Below are 18,903 nucleotides of genomic sequence, written 5' to 3' on the forward strand. Positions count from 1 at the left end.
GGGGGTGGGGGAGGGGGTGGATGGGTAAGGGGTGATTTTGGTGATGGGATGTGTGTGGTGCATATATGTATGTATGTGTGTATGTATGTATGTGTGTGTGTGTATGTATGTTGAGGCATTCTGAATTTTTATTCATTTGTTTATATACGTATATATATAAATCGATTTTCTATTTGTTAATATAATAAACTTTATTTTCTTTTACGAATCTTCGAACTAACTCACCCTTATTTATCCTTATCCACATTTACACACTGGTGACTACGAGGTAGATAATCAATATTCCTCATCACAGCAAACAAACGAACAACACAGAATCTCATAACCTCATCATCCCAAGCTGAAAATCCAGCCACATCTACCTACCCATGCTTGGCTTCGGTCGGCTTATTTGGGCGCACCATCCATACCTCGGATCCCTCAACCCCATCCCCAAATGGTTGCGGTAAATATCGCGGTTGGGGATTTGCGGATTTCCGAGGCGGTGTCGCGTTACGTTGGGTTGGGTTGGATTACTTGTGGAGGTAGATGAGTAGGTATGTAGGTAGGTATGTGTTCGTTGTTACTTGTATCTTTGTTTACGATTTTGTTGTTTTTTATTTTTCTAAAAAACGGAAAAGGTTGGTTTTGATTTTGGGTATGGGTTTGATTTGACCTGTGATCTGCGTTTAATTTGATGTAGTAGTTAATCTATCTGTACAACATGAGTAACTGTTTATATCCTAGGTACCTAGCTGAGGAATGGTATTTTTATATCTCTCTCATATATGTAGATATCATTTAGAAGCAGAAATACACACATCGTATCATTTGACTTGACTTGAATTAAATACCTAGATATGTAAATATCTAGAGTAAGAATATCGCTTGATAATCACAAGTACCTGGTATATCAAACACATAGCTACCTAAATAATATATCAACACAACATCCTCTTCTCATTAGCATCTTCTCAGATAAGACTCAGACACTTTCTCTATACATAGTTGAGTTACTACAGCGAGAATGGAAATATCGCCTGGGTGTATGTATGTATACTAGTCGATGACATATATGCAATGTATAATGATGTGCTTGTGCATCTAAGTAGATACTCGATTCGTAAATAACAAATATCATTTCACATTACCCATCTCCAAATATCACGACATTGGAATTGAAAATTTAGGAATCCTTTTTGTACGCCACACTTAAATCGCTCCGTACTAGGTACTCAAGGAAAACGAATCTCACATCACATCACCACATCACCACAAATCTCACAAATCGACACGCTCATTCTCACTAAGTATCAAATATAAAGTAATCAGTCTAACTAATCCCCCTCCACCAATCACACCTCAAGCGACACAAAGTGACAAAATCTACCTAACTGTTGCACATCTTCTGCACGTACCCGGCTATGAAGCGAGATGCATGAGTATGTATATATTTCTTGCATTACATTGCATGGCATTACATTACTCTTTCCTATTCTGTGGATGCATGTCACACTAATAAGAGGATAGGATATGTTTGATATGACATGACATGCCATGAGAGGAATTGTTGCATATCTGAATTCAGGAATGATCTCCTATTGTCGTACTTGTACACTTTTCTATCCTAATACGTCGATTGAATGCATCGCATATACATTTCCAGCATTACTTCAGTCCTTCTGATTTCCTCATACATACCCCAATCAATCACCCAATAATTCCTACCCTACCCATTTATACCCATCCAGCCTCGCAGGACCCCCTGTACTTGATATCAAATACGAAGCATGATTTAAATCTATCTCCCTTTCTGTCTCTCCTTTTCTCTCACTTAAAACCAATCACGATTTATTCTTCTTTCAAAATCTACATCTCCACCATTCATTCCTATCGATCTCTCTCTCCCCCCTCTAGAAAAAACACAATCACCTCACCTCACCTCACCCAATCCCACAAATTCGTTACACGAAATTCAGCCCCCAAGAAAGCAACCTAATAATTGGTGCACGCAATGCACAATGAAGATCAAAACCCCTTTGTTGCACATCTGCATGCAGGAATATATCATAAAATGCAGGGTTGCGGCACGGTGTGTCAGGGATGGAGAAGTACGAGTATAACGCTGGATTTGGATCTGCGTTTGGATTTGGATTTGTGTATGCGTGGCATTTTTGGATAGGAGAAGATCAGTATAATCTTTTTGGGGAAGGGGATTCAGAATAGAGATGCATACAGAAATGCGCAGTGTTGTGTGTTTGAACTTTGGACAAACAGAATGTTCATGCAGTTATGACTATATAGATATTACTCAAAGAAAGAAGAGAAAATCCTTTCCCATTTACAAATTAAAACATGATAATTACTTTCCCACAGATATCAAAATGAGTGTAATAAACCCCCTATCTACTTCATACATCCGTACCACAAAATTACACACAAAATTACTTCTCTCATTCAAACCAATAACACTTTGCAATTTGCTAGAAGAAGATTTGTTGCATATCTGATGCAGGCTGCATATGCGGAAAATTGGCTAGACACTTCCGCCATGCTGTGCGCTGAATCGGGCACATTTTCGTGATACTTGAGTGCGTTCTGTTCTCGCGATATCCAATCGTCACCCCTCAGTGTGATGAAGAGAGATTTGTTGCACATCTAGTACATCAAAGTAAATTTCTATCATGCTGTGCTTCAATAGTGGAAATGCTGTAAAGGGCGCATTATTGTCATACCTACTAAGAAACGCGTGCCTTATCATCTCAATATCGAATCATCATCTCTCCATGTGACGAAGAGAGATCTGTTGCACATCTAGTACGACAGGGCAAGTGGAGCAGAGCTGTTGATGAGAGTACATGCAGAGTATTCGGTAAGACTAGCTTTCATACCTGACCTAGGAAGTTAGGTTTCGTGGTATTAAATATCCAGTAACTATCCGTCTATGTGATTGGCGTTTATTTGTTGCACGTCTGAAAATCCGCACATATGCATTGTTTTTGTTAAGGGGTCTGTAGACTGCGTTTGTGGACTCTAGCCAACAAATTCCTATGTACGATTACTTCTCCCCCCCTTTGTGCTAGGTCCAATGGCGGCGGATTCTTGTGACCGAGTTGTATTTGTTGCACGTCTAATGGATTGAGCCAGTTAGTGTACGCACCGCATCAAAATATCAAGTCCTATATAGGCTACATTCCTGAGGGCTTGGTGGATTTATTACTTGTCACCTATGCCCTTGAATTTATTGACTACCCTCCCAAGTGAGATATCTCTTGTACACTTGTTACGAAAGAGATCAACATATGACTGGAGAGTTACACGACTGAAATGTCTACACACACCCCTTAAGCGTTGTGTTGAATTGGACACGGAAGTCAAAAGCCTTCCGTACCACCAAAGAAGCCAATCATTTCCACTTCATCTAACATTGAGGACTTCATGCAAAGCGCTGCAAATTTCATACAGCCGAGTTGTTCCACAGCATCATTCTCGTCCTACCCATCTTCCCACCTATCAATCCTCGTCCTCTACTCGATCTAGAAACCTCAACACCAAACTCCCTTCACCCAATACCCTCATCACCATGTGACACCAATCGCAATGAACAATTTGTTGCACATCTCAAAATATGATGCCCTTCGCGGGACTTTTCTTGTGACCCATTTGGCCATTCGATCCACCAATGATTTGATTGGAATGAGCTATGTGGCTCTTTGTTGCTTGTCTGGAGGACGGACACTTGCGTGAGGCAGTGTTGGAAGTATTGATTTCTTGATCTGGGATGGACTGTGCTGTGCTTAAGGGTAAGGAGTATTGGCTGTTATGGTGTGTCGATAGTGATTGTTGCCTAGGGTTCTTAATACTGGAGTCAGACTTTCCTGGATAAATCCACGAAGCGGTCTTTTTTTAATGTGACAATTGCGACTAGCTGTTTGTCAACGACATTCCCCAATTCATACTGATATGTAAACATACAATAAACAGAAACAACGAGCTTGGAGATCATTTTCGATCCTCCTGACTTTTCGGATTCTATTTGTCATTCACTTTGGTTGTGACTAATAGTTGTTCTTATATATAGATTAGGATCTGTTCGGTCTTCTACATTTCATTGCGGATTGTGCATCGAAGTGATACTGAAAAGTTAAGATGCACGACGTCTGCGAGCGAAATCCTTACCTGGCCTTAAATATTTTCACCTGATCTTGGTTAAAAACTCTAATTTCATGTTTGCCGAAGCTTCTGTCATGAAGGCGTCCTTCCTCGTGCCAGAATATCCTGACATTGCATCCAGTTACCCGGCTTCTAGCCACCGATCAATCTTCCTCCGCACCTCCATATATATCGATCCCACAATATGCGAGAAGGCTTTTACTATCGCATCGCTTTGCGCATTTCTTTTGGCCAAATATGGGGATATGATATTCTACACGGTAATGGGAGACCATCGAACATACTTACTGGACAATTAATCTTGAGGCACTATATGAACAAAATGCAAGGAAGGATTGCGTGTTGGCAAGCGAGGTATGGAAGAGCTGGAAAGTCCAGAGATCATAACCCCCGAAGTCGAGACGAATAGCCAAATGGGGAGGCAAGTTGAACACTCACTCATACTTCAATCTCGTTGATTACAAAAACGAGATACTCGAATGTAAGAACAATCATGGAGTCTTCGAGCCAAATGACTAGATGCAGATAACAGTAGAAAGATGGAGGCGTTAAAAAGTAACGATTCTCGGTCAGTATCGAGTGTATCGATCTCTCTCTCTCACAGCAGGAAAGTTCTTTGCTGATACGATGAAACTTTTAAATGTGTCGGGACGTCGAGACATCTCTGAGACATTACTCTCCAGTCGAAATGGACAAGAAACAAGCAAGAAAACCTTCTCTCCCGAGCTAAGTATATGAAATCAATCTTTAGCTCCTCTACCGAAGTGACTAAACAATGCAACGAAAGGAAAATCTTCAATCAAAGTACCCCTCATTACCGGACAGATATAGACTTTTTGATACTCATTCGAAGTACTAGTTATGCGAGGGAAAGAAAACACTCTACTGCATTTCACCCGTCTCCATTCGACCGATCGACTAATTTTAAAGTGACGGACAATTATCAAAATCCGACTGTCTCTTCACACTGCAGTGTGAATAGCAACTTTGGCAGTCATATGCGCATCACCACATCATATGAAGCATGGCTAACTACGCAACTGCAGGACCAAAGTTCATTCCTCAAAATCGATGCTTGAGAATGCATGAATTGGGATTTACCAGAACCGGAAAATTCGGAATTTCGGATACACATCCCAAGTTTGTAACCATGATTCTGTCCTGCGATGATTTGACCAATGATATCCACAACATGTGACTACGAATCAATTAAATCTCTTGTTGCACATCTAAAAGATGCCCGCTTGTGTTACTCTGCACGGGTAAATATCGGATATATCTAGACAACAAATGTCCACCATATCTTTTTCTAGCCTCACTCCATTTATACAAGGGCCTCGGCTTACCTACATACTTCACACCTAGCCACATAGCCACATTTTAATGCTCTCATTTCCTTCCGCAAAACCTCATATATAATTACATCTCTCCCCATTTCACTACTTATACCCGCACACAACATCAACCAAATCATATACTCCCACCTCCACGAAAATAAAAAAAGATAAACACAAAATGGCAAACTCCAAAGTACCGAATCTAAATTTCGGAAGCCCAATCATCTTCTTCGATTCCAATCCCGAAATGCAACAAACCTACATCGGATCGTGTTTTACCTCCTTGAAAGAAACGCTCAAGACCTCCTGGACGGGCGAGGTGCGCAAGTTCCACAATCCAGGAACCTTGCGAATTATCTTCTGGACGCCGGAAGGAAAAGAATGCATCAAGGACTACGATTTGCACGAATACAAACTTGTGCGGGAAGCGTGGGAATCGTTGTTCAAGCTGCCGGATGTGAAGCGCGCGATTGTGATGGGGTACAGCGGACAGAATCCGTATGTGAAGGATTTTGGGGAGAAGAATCCGTGGGAGGATAAGATTGAGAGGGAGAAGATGAGACAGAGGAGGAGTGAACAGTTGCAGGGGGAGAGTAAGGAGGGGAGGACGGGTAAGGAGATTGATATCAAGCAGGTTATTGATAAGACGGAGGAAGCGGAGGTGAAGAAGATTGCGGAGCAGATTGGAAAGGTGCCGATGAAACATGAAGAGGTATAATGGAGAAGCGTATGAGAGGATTGTATCGCCGCATGCGAGGAATGTTAATATCGAGAGCTTTCATGTCACAATAGGGGTAAAGGAGTTTTCGGAACTTGCGGAGACGATGGAGAGGGAACTGGATATATGGCGTATTTGGAAATGCACACAAGCATGCAACAGGGCGAACCTGACCATATATTTGGACGATATGGTTTGAAGATAAGAGGGCGGATTCCACGGACTATAAATCTAAAAAATATTAATTACTGAAGACGGACTGCTGTGAAGGGATATATCACATCATTATCTGTCAATGTTACAATTTCAACTCAGAGACGGAAGTTTGAATCATTTTTCTCTACCCAAATCAGGATTCTGTTCGAACAACACCACAACATTGTGGACCAAAAGCCAAATACCCAACAACAATAGCATTAAATATTCACCATTACCCAACCTCGCCCATCTAGAATGAGAATCAATTACTACATACTACATCCCCTCATATAACATAAACAACCCCCCTACAAAATAACTCAAGAAAAATCACTCTTAAACCCCTGCTCTTGCGAATTTTCCGTACCCCTCCCCCCTCCCTCAGCATACCGGAAAAGCTTGAACACGAAAGTAAATTCTACTCTTTCCTCGGGGAATCAGTTTTATATCTTTGTCACTTTGCCTCATCTGTTGGTGGCCTTCCTGTAAGCCTCGTATGAACTTATTACTTTTCAGTTTACCTAACACTTCTCACTAATCCATGATCTTGCTACAATCTCATGCGGCGTTTTCTTGCTGATATACATCGATAGCTGGTGGATTCAGATTTCTAGATTATAATTACGTGGAAACAAGCAATTGCGTAATACATCAATTTCAGATCATAGAAGGTAGTTTTGGAAAAACATATATATTCATCATGAGCAGGAGTGGTATACGCAAGTAGATAGAACTAAGAAGAATGACACCACTCTCTCTCCTTCTCCCAACAACCCATTTCCATCCACCCATTCATCCGTCCAACGAATTCATATTCCTCAAACCCTCCTCATTCTCGGCCCAGAAGGCAATCCAACACCGCCTCTTGGTCCACTAGGCAATCCCATCCCTGTCCTCGGTCCTCCAGGTAATCCCATACCTCTTGGTCCTCCCGGCAAGCCCCCCTTAATCGAAGGTCTCTGTGACAATTGTCTCGACGGCTGCATGAACTGTGGTTCCTCCTCTTTCCTCCCCACCGGCATCGGCATCGGCATCCCAGATCTCTCTGCCGCCATCCCTGCAAATGCCATTCTGATTTTCTCTTCCGCCTTTGCCATCTCCTCTTCTCTCGTCAAAGGTCTCTCTTCGTCTTCGTCGTCATCTTCTCCAAGGAATTCATCCGCTTGTTGTTGTCTCTGTAATCTAATCGCTTCTTCCCTTTCCATATCCATTTCCGCTTCTTGTCTTTCCTGTTGCATTCTCATCATCTCCCTTTCTTCCCGCTCAATCATATCCATTCTTTCCATTTCCATTTGTGCATCATATCGTTGCTGCTCGGCAACGCGTTCCTGTTCTTCCATTCTCTTCATCATTTCCATTTCTCTTTCATCTCTTTGTCTTTGCCTTTCTATTCGTTCTTCGTAAGCTCTTCTTTCCTCTTCCTCCTCTTCCATTTGTAATCGTTCCTGCTCATCCCTCTCGGCCCTCAATCGTTCCTCTTCTCTCATTTGGGCCTCCATCCTTTCATTTCTCTCTCTTGCCTCTCGATCTCTTCTTTCATCGCGTTGACGAGCTTGTTCGGCATAATTTTTTTCCTCTTCTTCTCGTTGACGCTCTTCAAATTCTTCTTCGCGTAGCTGTTCCTCGTAAGCTAGTCGTTCTTCTTCTTCTAATCGCTCTTCTTCCAACTGGCGTTCAATTTCTGCTTGTCTCTCTTCCTCCTCATATCTTCTTGCTGCTTCCTCGGCAGCCAAACGTTGTTCCTCTTCTAATCTCTCTCTCTCGGCCTTTCTCTTGATCGCTGCAATTCTTTCTTCCTCCTCTAATCTCTCCCTTTGAGCCAGTCTCTCAATAGCGGCAAGTCTCTCTTCTTCTTCAAACTTCTTAGCCGCCTCTTTTCTCGCAATTTCCGCTAATTTTTCTTCCTCCTTTATTTTTCTAGCTGCTTCCTCAGCTAGCCTCTCCTGTTCTCTCTCGAAGGCTCTAATTTGTGCTGTTAGTCTCTCCGCCTCTTCTTGAGCTTCTCTCTCTTCCGCTTCTCTCTTCTCCCTTTTGATTCTCGCCTGTCTCTCAACTTCCTCCCTCTCCTTCCTTAGCCTCTCTTCTTCAGCTTCAGTCTCAATTCGTATCCTCTCCTGTTCCTCATAAAAAGCCTGCATTTCTTTCGCCTCCTTAGCGATCCTCTCATCTTCTTCTTGCATTCTTCTGAAGTTTTCTTCCATACTCATTCTCTCCTCTTCCATTTCTTCTTTCTCAAGTAATATTTGTTCGGCTTGTCTCTCATACTGAAGTAGTTTTCTCTCGGCTTCAGCTTCAATAGCTTGTTCGGCAATTTGTGCAAATCGAGGTGAGGTAGCAAGTTTCACCATATCTTGGAAGGAACGTTTGGGACGAAGGCGAAACTGAGGTGGAATGGGACTTAGTTGACCATTTATCATGGGTGAGCGTGGAATCGTGGTAACTGTTTGGGTCTTTGGTGGAAGAGGACTTAGTTGATCTTTTAGAAGAGAAGGAATTGGTCTTGTTGTCACTATAGGTGCTGGAATATTTGGGATGGTTTTGGTGACTTCGGATACTACTACTGGAAATCTTGTCACTGCTTTCGATTTCCTTTTTGATAGCGCGCTACTCTGCGATATCGTCTTTGGCAATTCGGATACCGCTTTGGAGACTTCAGGAGCCGGAGGAATAACTATTGGAATCGGTTCCGGCTCCTTATCAGCTGTCGATATTCCAGATTTTCTAATCTCGCTGTTTCGAACTTCTGACGATTTTCGTGTAGTTGAAGTTTCTGTCGCAGGTTCCATTGAATTCAATCCGGCCATGATGTCATCTAGTGCTGAGACTGAAGCCTTCGGTTTCCGTTGATTCCTTGGCTTCCCCAACGCTGATTTTTCAACCCCTTTCTCATTATCGACAGGCTTTGGAGCAGTTGGGCTGGACATAAATTCCTCACCAAATCCAGCCAAAAGATCATCTAATGCAGATATTGAAGCTTTAGTCTTGCTGCGAGTGGAAGCCCGTTCTGTCGAGGACCTTAACCCCTTGAACGATGAACGTGTTGAAATAGGTGTGTTTGGACTGATAGAGTTGGGTGTCTCGGTCATCGACTTTTCGGAAGGAGATGAATTGGTCGGTGAAACAGGCTCTGTTGGCTGCTGTGTTTGCACTGAGATGATAGGTTTCGATCGCTGCTCAAGTTGAAGAGATCGCAAGACATTCGTGGGTTGAGAAGGTTCATCAGGTATGATAGGCTGCACAAGTTGCGGCGGTTGATCTGGTTGAGAAGGCTCAAGAGGCTTGACAGGTTGCGCAGGTTGCATTACCTGGACTGGTTGAGTGTTTTCTGGAGAAACAGATCTCGACCCGATCGCAGCAGCTTTTCTCTCAGTAATTAACTTTTCGATTTTGCTCATTTCCGGCACTGCTTGAATCTTTATCTCCTTTACCTCTTCCACTTCCACAGGAGAATCCACTTCCCCTTTATTCTCCACAATTTTCTCTTCGATCTTCTCCTCCTTCGGCGTACCATAACCAAACATCTTTGCCATCCTTGCACCCCTACTATTAGATTTTAACGTTGGCATTCTCGTTATGGAAGCTGTACCCATCCCCAGATTTCCCACACTCCCCAACTTTTCATCGAAACGTTTCTTCACATCTTCGCTGGGGTTTGGTATTGAACCTTCCTCCTCAAGGGGTAAGGGCTCGATAGTTTTAACATCAGTATTGGTGTTTAGTGGTATGATGGGCGTAATTATTGATTCAATCTCTTTGTCTGCAGGAGTTGCCCCAGGATTCTTCTTGACATAGGAGGAAAAGTAGGCTCCCCAAGTTGCCATGATATTATTGGTGTTGTTCTTGTATCAATGTTTTTCTGTTCAAAGACAGGTTGTTAGCTACCTTCTCATGACTGTCAAAACTTGAGGAACTTGCTTGTGGAATCTGGTCGTTTTTTTACTGTATTGTATCATGCTAAATCGCCTTGTGTCGCATTATTCATTAATTGTTTCAACACCAAGCTGTTTGTAAGTAAATCAAATGATACTTTTCAATGGTTTCCAGCACCTTAGAAAGTCAAAATAAAGTTTCCTGCACACAATCACCGTGGGCCCCGAAGAAATAACAAGTTATGGTAAGTAGGGAAAAAGAGACAGAAGCTGTCAAAATCCATGACGGCTGTGATGTGCATTAGTTAAATGGAAGATCCAAACCTGGTTTCTTTTGTAGGTGACATCAAAATCTGTCACTATCATGATACATGCAGCGTTTGAAAGTTTGGTATAAAATCACTCAAGACAATTTGGCGGGGTAAGATGAGCATGTAGGGAAACCCCATGCCTCGATGAGCGATGCGACGCATGGGTAGGTAACAAATGTTCTGTAATTGTAAATCTCAAATATCACTCAATATTTTCGCTTTGAACTTTAGAAAGTTCATCGGCGACTATGTTGACGATGAACTTGATGGTTTGTAGTATAACATGAAGGTTTTCATCCACAAATGAAAAGTAATATTTGGAAGCCCCGTGCTTTTGTAGGGTGATTCTCAGCACATGATAAGCTTAATAAGAAGCTTGTACTCGTAGTGTAGGGGTAATTATTCATAAAACGTCTGCCAAGCCTTCACGTCCAAACATTCATTGTCGGTGCGATGATTGAGACAAACACCTTTTCAAAACATAAAAAGCTCTTATTTTTTCCCGTCTTTGAAACTTCGACTGAGGAATGTCTTATGATTCGAGGATAAGATACATTCTACTCCCATCAATGAATGACGTCCGTGTGAATCCTTAGGATCCATTCCTGCACTAGCGGAGATCTATTTTCAGAGATACGTCGAGACGGGGCAACAAGGTCGAATGACGAAAAGGATTGGGACAAATGGAATGGATGAAACCATTGAAATTGGAAGAAAGAAATACTCACCACGTCACATAAGGAGATGACGGTCACGAGATTTGGGAGAGACAGATACTAACAATCCTGTAGATCCTGAGACTCGTCCGAAAGGTGGGCTGGTGGGTAGGTGAGTACGTACTGATTCCTCCCTGTTCTGTTGCCGTCGTGTTTCAAAGCCTCTCATCGTTGTGATGTGTCAAGACGATACAGAATTCGATGCGAAGAGGGTACAGAGTAATTACAATGCTGTCTTGTAAAGGCGAAGAATTACTACATCACAGTATTCATGGAAGTTTTCCATTTTATGTCAAAGGTGGTGTCTTGAAGCAATCGAATAATCTCAGTTCATCGGCTCCAATCCAATTCTTCACAATAGCTTCGATGAGCTGTCAAAAATTGGGGATATGAAAATATTACGATTATGTAATAGACCTAGAACTATCATACTCCACCAGGTCGCATCTTTCTTTACGCAATCGTGGTTCAAATCAGATTCCATGCAAAAGGGTACTTCAGAGTATCTCCAACATAATCATGGATATTTTTACATTTTCTCTTCATCAAATTACTTCTTACATGAATTCTACTTCTTAGGTGAAGTTTTGAGTAACCATCATGGACCCAATTGCTCCCTCACCAGGCTTGATCCCTCTCCCTTTCCTCAATCTCCCGGTCAATGTTCGTCAACATATCTACAAGATGCTTTTATGTACGTTTGAAGATCCACCAGAAGATTTGATAGACAATGGCCTTACACTTGTCCCCATACGAATCGCCAAGCTCCAGCATGACATTCACCCTCAAATACTTCGGACTTGTCGAAAGATCAATCATGAGGCTACGGTTATCATGAGAGAAACAAATCTCTTCGTTATGGTGACTGGTGTTATAAGATTGGACGAACCAAGGAATTGCTTCTTCTCAAATTACATTCCGATGATCAGAATAGAAACAGAGCAGCAAGTAAGAGACTTCCGGAAAGCTTGCGTAATGACTCATGAGATCTGTGCATCAACAAAAACCTCAGGGGTTTCACCTGATGAGCCATACAAATTTATGCTACTTCATCGTCATCTTCCACTGTTATGTGCAGCTTTGGTCGTCAGTGCAATAGGAACACTTCCCTATTGTGATGAGATGTCAGCAGCTCATATTGTTACTCTCGAAGCTTACGACGGAGACACGTCTAAGTCGTCATCCTTGTCTGAAAAGCGGCAAGAGAAGCTCATTGCACCTTACCGTTCTGAATTCGAGGGTTTCATGGGGTTTCAATTGAAAGGGAATATATCGGATGAGTTGAAGGACGCTGTCCTGCCAGGAATTACTCGGTCCCTGCAGCTCAATCACGAAGGGACTATTCATGGTTTGCAGAGCATGGAAGCAAAAGGAAATGATTTCTTCGCTGCAGGAGATGCTGAAAATGCAAACCAAATCTGGTGTCAAGCTTTAATAAAAATTCGACGAATCTTGACAATGATTAAAGGAGAATTGTTGCATGAAACCCATGAGCCAGAGTTTATATATCAACTCATGAACATATATCTTGATCTCTCATCTGATCGTCTTCAATATATCATCAAGGCAATGCAGATGGCTGGAATACAACAACGAAAGGCTCTGTTCCGTGTTCTATCGCGTACAGTTGACGATCCCTTCGAGATCAGAAAACATTGCAATCTAGAGGGCTGGGCGCCGTTTCAGCAAAAGTTGGCAGAGTTTAGATATCGAGAAGCCATTGGTTGCCGGTTGGCGGGAGCATCACGTGCACAAGGGGCAATTGAGGAAGCTCTGAAAGCCATGCCTAATCATCCTCAGTTCCTGGAGGAGCAGAAGAAAATCAGAAGGGTGTAGCCTTTAGGATACGGTCAGCTACCAAGACTGTGGCAGTGACCAACTCTATCCATAGAACAGGAAACCATTGAGTTGCGATTTCGGCATGTTAGTTCCATTGGTGCTTTTAGTGTGGTAGCAAAGTCCTTGAGGAAGATAGACGATTTCAATTCACCCTTCTTAATTAGTCCCTTGGTTACAGTCCAGTTTGTTATCATGCTAAGAGAGTAACTGAAAAACGTCAAGCTTATTTGTACGGCAGCTTTAATCTGCAGATGATCCCGTACTATCTTTGCCGCCCTCTATATAAGAACTCTTCCTCACAGAAAGTCATCTTCTTTCTACATCTGATTCTATCAAACCATCTTAATATCTCAATTACAGTGGTACTTTGATAACAAAAGGCAACTCTGCGATCATCTTCCCAAGTCTTTTCGCCATACCGAAAAGCCCCAATATTTATATCCTTTTCATCACCAACGACAATCCAGGTTCCAAGTTTCATCATTTCATCTAATATGGAAATATCCACCTCCTTGCCAGCAGTTAAGGACGTCAAGAAGCTTTTGACATTTCATAATCTTTCTGGTGAAATTCGCAATAGGATTTACGAGCTTCTACTTTGCGATTTCGAAGAAGCGGAGGTTCTATGCCAATTTCCTGGTTTCATGCCAAACTACCCAGTGGCTATCGCCAGACACCATATTCATCCTCAAATCTTGAGAACATGCCGACAAATATACCAGGAAGGCACATATTTGATGAGAAAGAAAAACCTATTCATCAGATTTGAATGTGAAGTCTCACCATACGAGATTACCTTTGCATTTCTAGAGATCGACGTACCTCTTATCATACCCGATCCATCCACTTCAAGGGACTTCAAAGGAACCGTCTTAACACACAAGATTTGTTATCGAAAGCCTAGATCACGCCTTCAACCAAGTGCGAGCTTCATCCTATTAGCTCGTCACATTCCCGATCTATGTCGAGCATTGTCTAAACTAAGATGGAGAATCAACCTACATGACGAGAATGTCAAGCATATTGTGACTCTGACCGATCCCTATAAGAAACAGATCTCTGGGCTCTCTGCCTTGTTCGGGTCAGTATCTGCCTTATTTTCCCCACCGAGAGAAATCGAATCTTTCTTATCTCAAAAGCAACAGGAAGAACTCATAGCTCCATACCGCGCCCATCTGAAAGCATTCCCTAACTTGGAGTTCAATGGTGTAATACCTAAAGATTTATAAACAATTGCGACCTCGGAAATCACTTTTGTGCCAGAAGTGTACAGCCAAGAACAGGTGAAAGAGTTCAAAGATAATGTTGAACGCATGATGAAACAAGGACGTAGATTTTTTGTGTGAACAAGGGTATTCACTTCAAAGGAATGACTTCAATACGATGGCTCCTGTATCAAAGGGATTAAGCGAATGCGAAAGAGACTAGCTCTTTCAATAGTGCCTATATGAGGCCTACTACTTTCCTACATAGCTAGCTCTTTAGATAGAATACAATTAGACATACAGGACCTACAATACGTGGGTGCTACGTCTTCCGTATCCTTCTCGAACCAACATTCTTCGATGGAGAAGATTTTCTCAAAGCTATTAAGATGTGGAACAAGTGTCAAAAATTGATGCAGCCAAACCTCAGGCAAGCGAGGAGAACGCTTACTCAAAGGTTTGCCAGTGGAATATCTGAAAAGTCTCGGATTTATTGTTTTTGAGATTGTCTGTGATCGCGCGGGAATTACATCTTATTTAATGCAAACAAAATGGGAAGGAAACCACGAGAAGATGTTCATGGAGGCGAAATCAATACAAAAAGCGGAAAGACGTTATGGCAGATGGTTTAGGGAACATGAAGCAGAGTTGATCAATGCATACGGCTCAGACAAAATTGCGAAGAGGTATTACCACTTATCGATTGCATTTCGACAATCGGGTCATCTAGAATGCGCGAGTGAGGTAATTGAACGTGCTCTTGGAGAAGAGCCCGATGACTCGGAATTGTTGATTGAAAGGGGCAATGTTAGATGAGTAAATCAAAAAGAATATTCTGCATACTTTCATTGTAGCAGTGAATCAAGCTCTTTCACATGTGACCGTGATACCATTTTGAAATTACAATAAACTAGGAATCCCTTTTTCCATACGATTTTGCACTGTCCTACCACAAGTCAACGCTCACCTCTCCCCAACCTCTCATAGTGAGCTTCACATCACGCATCTCACAGATCATACCATCGCAGTGATAAACTCTCAAATAAAATGCAAAAACCGCACAGCTTTATTTTCCACAAAAACATCCTGACATCTGCCAAGATAAGAGTAATTTATCAATCATTCTAGAGATTTGAGAATAACCTTGTATATCCCCCTCCCCCTCCAATCTTCATCCACCCATCTGTCAATCCTACTAAACCCTCCACATTGAAAATCATAATACATCACTACTACCATCACGTCACGAATCTCGGAAATATGATACCAGCTTCATATGTCTCGCACGTTCTATAAATCTATAAATCGTTCACATCACATCATAATCCATCTATCTATCTACCAACATCGCAGTGCATCCAGCCAGCGAGCCAGCTATCTATCTATCTATCTATCCCTCAAGTAAACAATACAATTATACATCCCCTCACTCCCCCACTTCCTCATTCTTCTATCTCATCCCCAAATCTATTCTATCCTAATCTAACCCTCATCATCACATCACCCACATCATTCACCCACCTAGATTGAACTCCAACGCTGAGCTAATCCCCAATCCCCTCCCCTCTCCCCTCTCCCCTCTCCCCAACTCTCCCAACTCTCCCCATCACATCCTCATCTCCTCCCCAAAATCCCCTCACCCAAAACCCAAAACTTATCTCCTATCCTATCCTATCCTTTCCTTCTCTTCACTTCCTCCACCTCACATCCCACCACATCCCGAGATCACTTAAGCCGCTACCCAACAATTACCTAGCTACTTCATACCTCATACCTCATACCTCATACCTCATACCTCATACCTCATACCTCGAACACGGTGAACTCAATTGTAACCCCGACATCCACATTGAAACGCATCTATTTCCCTCGTTTTTTTTTCACTTCTTTGGATCTTTCGCATCACCTTAATACCTCCATTTCGTTATACATTCATCCTTTCATACCTGAAAATCTCCTGAAAATTTAATGTGATATCATGTAACATGATTGAGCATTTTTATTTCTGAGAAGGGGTGAAAAGGGTGAGACGGGGGGTAAGTGGTAGGCAGAAGACTAGTTTTATGTATAATTTGTGTGTATCTCCTTCAACCTGAATGTTATCATATTATTCTGTTCTCGTAATTAATATCAAGCGATGGTGGACAGTCTCATGCAAAGTAGCGCTGATCATCATAATATCATAAATGCACCTCAAAATCAGTAAACAGTCTTAGTTAAGAACTCGAACGTTTTGAAATTTGGGGGACTTTGACTCATAAAATACTTCAAGTACTCGCTGTAAGTTATAAATATCAAGAGTAACGTGTTCTCGAGTGGGTCATACAACAAAACAAAGGACAACCCTAACAAGGAACATTTAATACCCCTTTCTTAAATCCTTCATTCGCTAAACGATTCATTCTCCACCGAATTCCTCGCACCACATCTTCCACCCGCAGCAATCAAATCTCTATCCCTCTGCCTGGCCTCTTCCCTAGTTCTTTGTCTACCCGATGCCTTCGTTTCAACATCCACACCTTGTTTCTGTCTCTGATTATCTCTATGCCTTCGAACACGTTCTCGAGCCATAGCTTTCTTTCTCTCGTCTTTCGCCTGCGCTAAAACTTCTCTCTCGGCTGCTTGTAATCCTTGTTGTCTGTCCTTCTTACGTTGTCGGCACCTGCGTTGTCTTTCTCTGTCCATATATTTTCTGCGCGCGTCTTTGGCTTCCTGAGTGGTTCCTATAGGTGGGATATCAGGTCCTTCCTGTGTTATATTAGTATATGTATTTCTACTAGATCAAAGGGGGGATGCATGTGCGCAAGAAACTTACGGGCTTTGCAGAAGTCTTTCTTCGTTTATTAGAAACACGAGCAGAAGAACTCATTTCAGGCTCTTCACTTCCAGCAGATGATTCCACAACATCTCTTCTTCGTTTATTGTTGGCGACTGGAGGTGTATCAATAGAGCGTTCGGGTACATGTACTTGGTCTGCGACCTTTGGAAGTAAGGGTCTCTTCATATTGCTGCGATTGGTCTTGGGGATTTCAATTGGGTTGTTGCTATTCGATGTCTCTACCCCTTCTGCCATGATCTCAGCCTCCGACTGGTTGCTTTCTGCGTATACCTTCAGCTTTGAAGGTCTACCTCTTCCTCTTGGTTTACGAGTCGTAGAATTGTCGACTGAAGGTTCATTCTTTACTAATAGCTCTGCGACTTCTGCGGTTTCCTCTTCTTCCGTGTTGTTGCCTTCTGCTTGTGCAGTGGAAGCAATAGCTTCATCTTGAACCACTGCCTTTGAATTCTTCGCAGGTCTACCTCTTCCCCTTGTTTTGCGAGTATTTTCGACCGGGACCTCAGTATGCGCCGGTGTCTCTACCTTCTCCGCAGATCCTCCCCTCTTACTACGACCATGTCTCGGAGGTGGAACTGCAACTGGTTTACCAGTTACCAATCTTTTGGTTGGCTTTGGTACTACTTCTGTCTCAATATCGTCTGAATTCTCTGACGTGACATCCTCCTGAACTTCACCTTCTCCTTCATTTTTCGGAACTGTTTTGACCGCTTCCTCAAGCTTCTCTTTAATATTACTGATCTTCTTATTCAGTGGTGTATCGAGCACCGACTCATCCTGCTCTGTTGACAGTCCTCCGTTTGCAGATTCTTCTCCTACATTATTGCTATTGCCGTGACGAGTCGGTGTGTCGGGATTGGACTCGATCTGGCGCAGGGATGGCGAATTATTCAAATTATCATTTTGTTGAGCCGGTCTAGGACTTTGTAATTTTCCAATTGTATTTGATAGGAACTTCCAGACTCTTGCGGACATTGTTATGGAGTAACTGGTATAATATCATATGTTGTGCTGCAAACTGTAAACTGGAAAAGAGAGAAAGAATGAACGAAGAAATTGTGGATGTTAAAATAATTTTGGTCACAGTGAGTGAGTGACTAGTTTAGTGCGGCCGCAACCGTACTCGAGGAAAATAGTGGATTATGCCCGGGAGCTTTAACCTTATCATCGCGTTCCAACCAATTAAGCGCGTCACTATGCGTTCAATTATACCGTTACCATATTTGAATTGAATGTGTTGTCGCGAATACCGCAGTCATAAATAATTATGATAATGTTGGCATTGTGGATCTCAATTGAATGTGGGTGATGTTGAATAGAGTATCTCTTGTACCGTTACTATATCTTCATTCGTCGTGAAGAAGTTTTTTTCCAAACTCTTTTTCGTGACGGCAGGGTTGAAGTGACAACAAAACATGACAACGTCACAATCCTGCAAACTAATACTGATGAACCTTGACTCGAGTAAGAATAGTCGATCGCCAACTCGCCAATACGCTGATCACGGAAACGTTAGGGCTTTTTGACGCTTCCCCGGAAGTTTCTGAATCTGCAATGCAGTTTGCGTTCGATCAAGAGGACACGCTTTTTTGATGATGGAATGATTTTTAATGAGGGGAATAACATGCTGTCGCCCACTTCCATATGGTAATCGAAACCTCGTAGAAACCCGGATATCGACCCAACAAATGTCTCTGGTTAGTTTAGCTAGAAACAAAAACG

The 18,903-nt window shown here is 42.3% G+C and overlaps 5 protein-coding genes across 5 annotated transcripts; 3 read left to right on the forward strand and 2 right to left on the reverse strand.

The window, feature by feature from the left end:
- Positions 1–5,667: 5,667 nt before the first annotated feature.
- Positions 5,668–6,207, forward strand: EAE97_010316 (uncharacterized protein; the record flags this gene model as incomplete). The annotated part of the gene is made up of 1 exon (XM_038880831.1): positions 5,668–6,207. The coding sequence occupies one exon, from the start codon at positions 5,668–5,670 to the stop codon at positions 6,205–6,207; it is 540 nt and encodes a 179-aa protein (XP_038728225.1).
- Positions 6,208–7,223: 1,016 nt separating this feature from the next.
- On the reverse strand, positions 7,224–10,226 carry EAE97_010317 (uncharacterized protein; the record flags this gene model as incomplete). The annotated part of the gene is made up of 1 exon (XM_038880832.1): positions 7,224–10,226. The coding sequence occupies one exon, from the start codon at positions 10,224–10,226 to the stop codon at positions 7,224–7,226; it is 3,003 nt and encodes a 1,000-aa protein (XP_038728226.1).
- Positions 10,227–11,901: 1,675 nt separating this feature from the next.
- On the forward strand, positions 11,902–13,137 carry EAE97_010318 (uncharacterized protein; the record flags this gene model as incomplete). Its single annotated transcript, XM_038880833.1, has 1 exon — positions 11,902–13,137. The coding sequence occupies one exon, from the start codon at positions 11,902–11,904 to the stop codon at positions 13,135–13,137; it is 1,236 nt and encodes a 411-aa protein (XP_038728227.1).
- A 497-nt stretch (positions 13,138–13,634) lies between these two features.
- EAE97_010319 (uncharacterized protein) lies at positions 13,635–15,161 on the forward strand (the record flags this gene model as incomplete). Its single annotated transcript, XM_038880834.1, is given in 3 exon segments — positions 13,635–14,348; positions 14,362–14,423; positions 14,765–15,161. 3 exon segments carry the CDS (start codon positions 13,635–13,637, stop codon positions 15,159–15,161), a joined length of 1,173 nt encoding a protein of 390 aa, XP_038728228.1.
- Positions 15,162–16,565: 1,404 nt separating this feature from the next.
- EAE97_010320 (uncharacterized protein) lies at positions 16,566–18,446 on the reverse strand. The gene is made up of 2 exons (XM_038880835.1): positions 17,161–18,446; positions 16,566–17,093 (listed from the first exon to the last, which is right to left on the reverse strand). Exons 1-2 carry the CDS (start codon positions 18,154–18,156, stop codon positions 16,728–16,730), a joined length of 1,362 nt encoding a protein of 453 aa, XP_038728229.1. The 5' UTR covers positions 18,157–18,446; the 3' UTR covers positions 16,566–16,727.
- Positions 18,447–18,903: the final 457 nt, after the last annotated feature.

Source organism: Botrytis byssoidea, assembly GCF_014898295.1.
Source record: "Botrytis byssoidea strain MUCL 94 chromosome Unknown BBYS_027, whole genome shotgun sequence".
NCBI lineage: Eukaryota > Fungi > Ascomycota > Leotiomycetes > Helotiales > Sclerotiniaceae > Botrytis > Botrytis byssoidea.

Coding starts and splice junctions, on each gene's coding strand:
- EAE97_010320 (XM_038880835.1), bottom strand. CDS start 18,156: ATGTCCGCAAGAGTCTGGAAGTTCCTATCAAATACAATTGGAAAATTA. Junction 17,094..17,160: donor GAAAGACTTCTGCAAAGCCC/GTAAGTTTCTTG, acceptor AATATAACACAG/GAAGGACCTGATATCCCACC.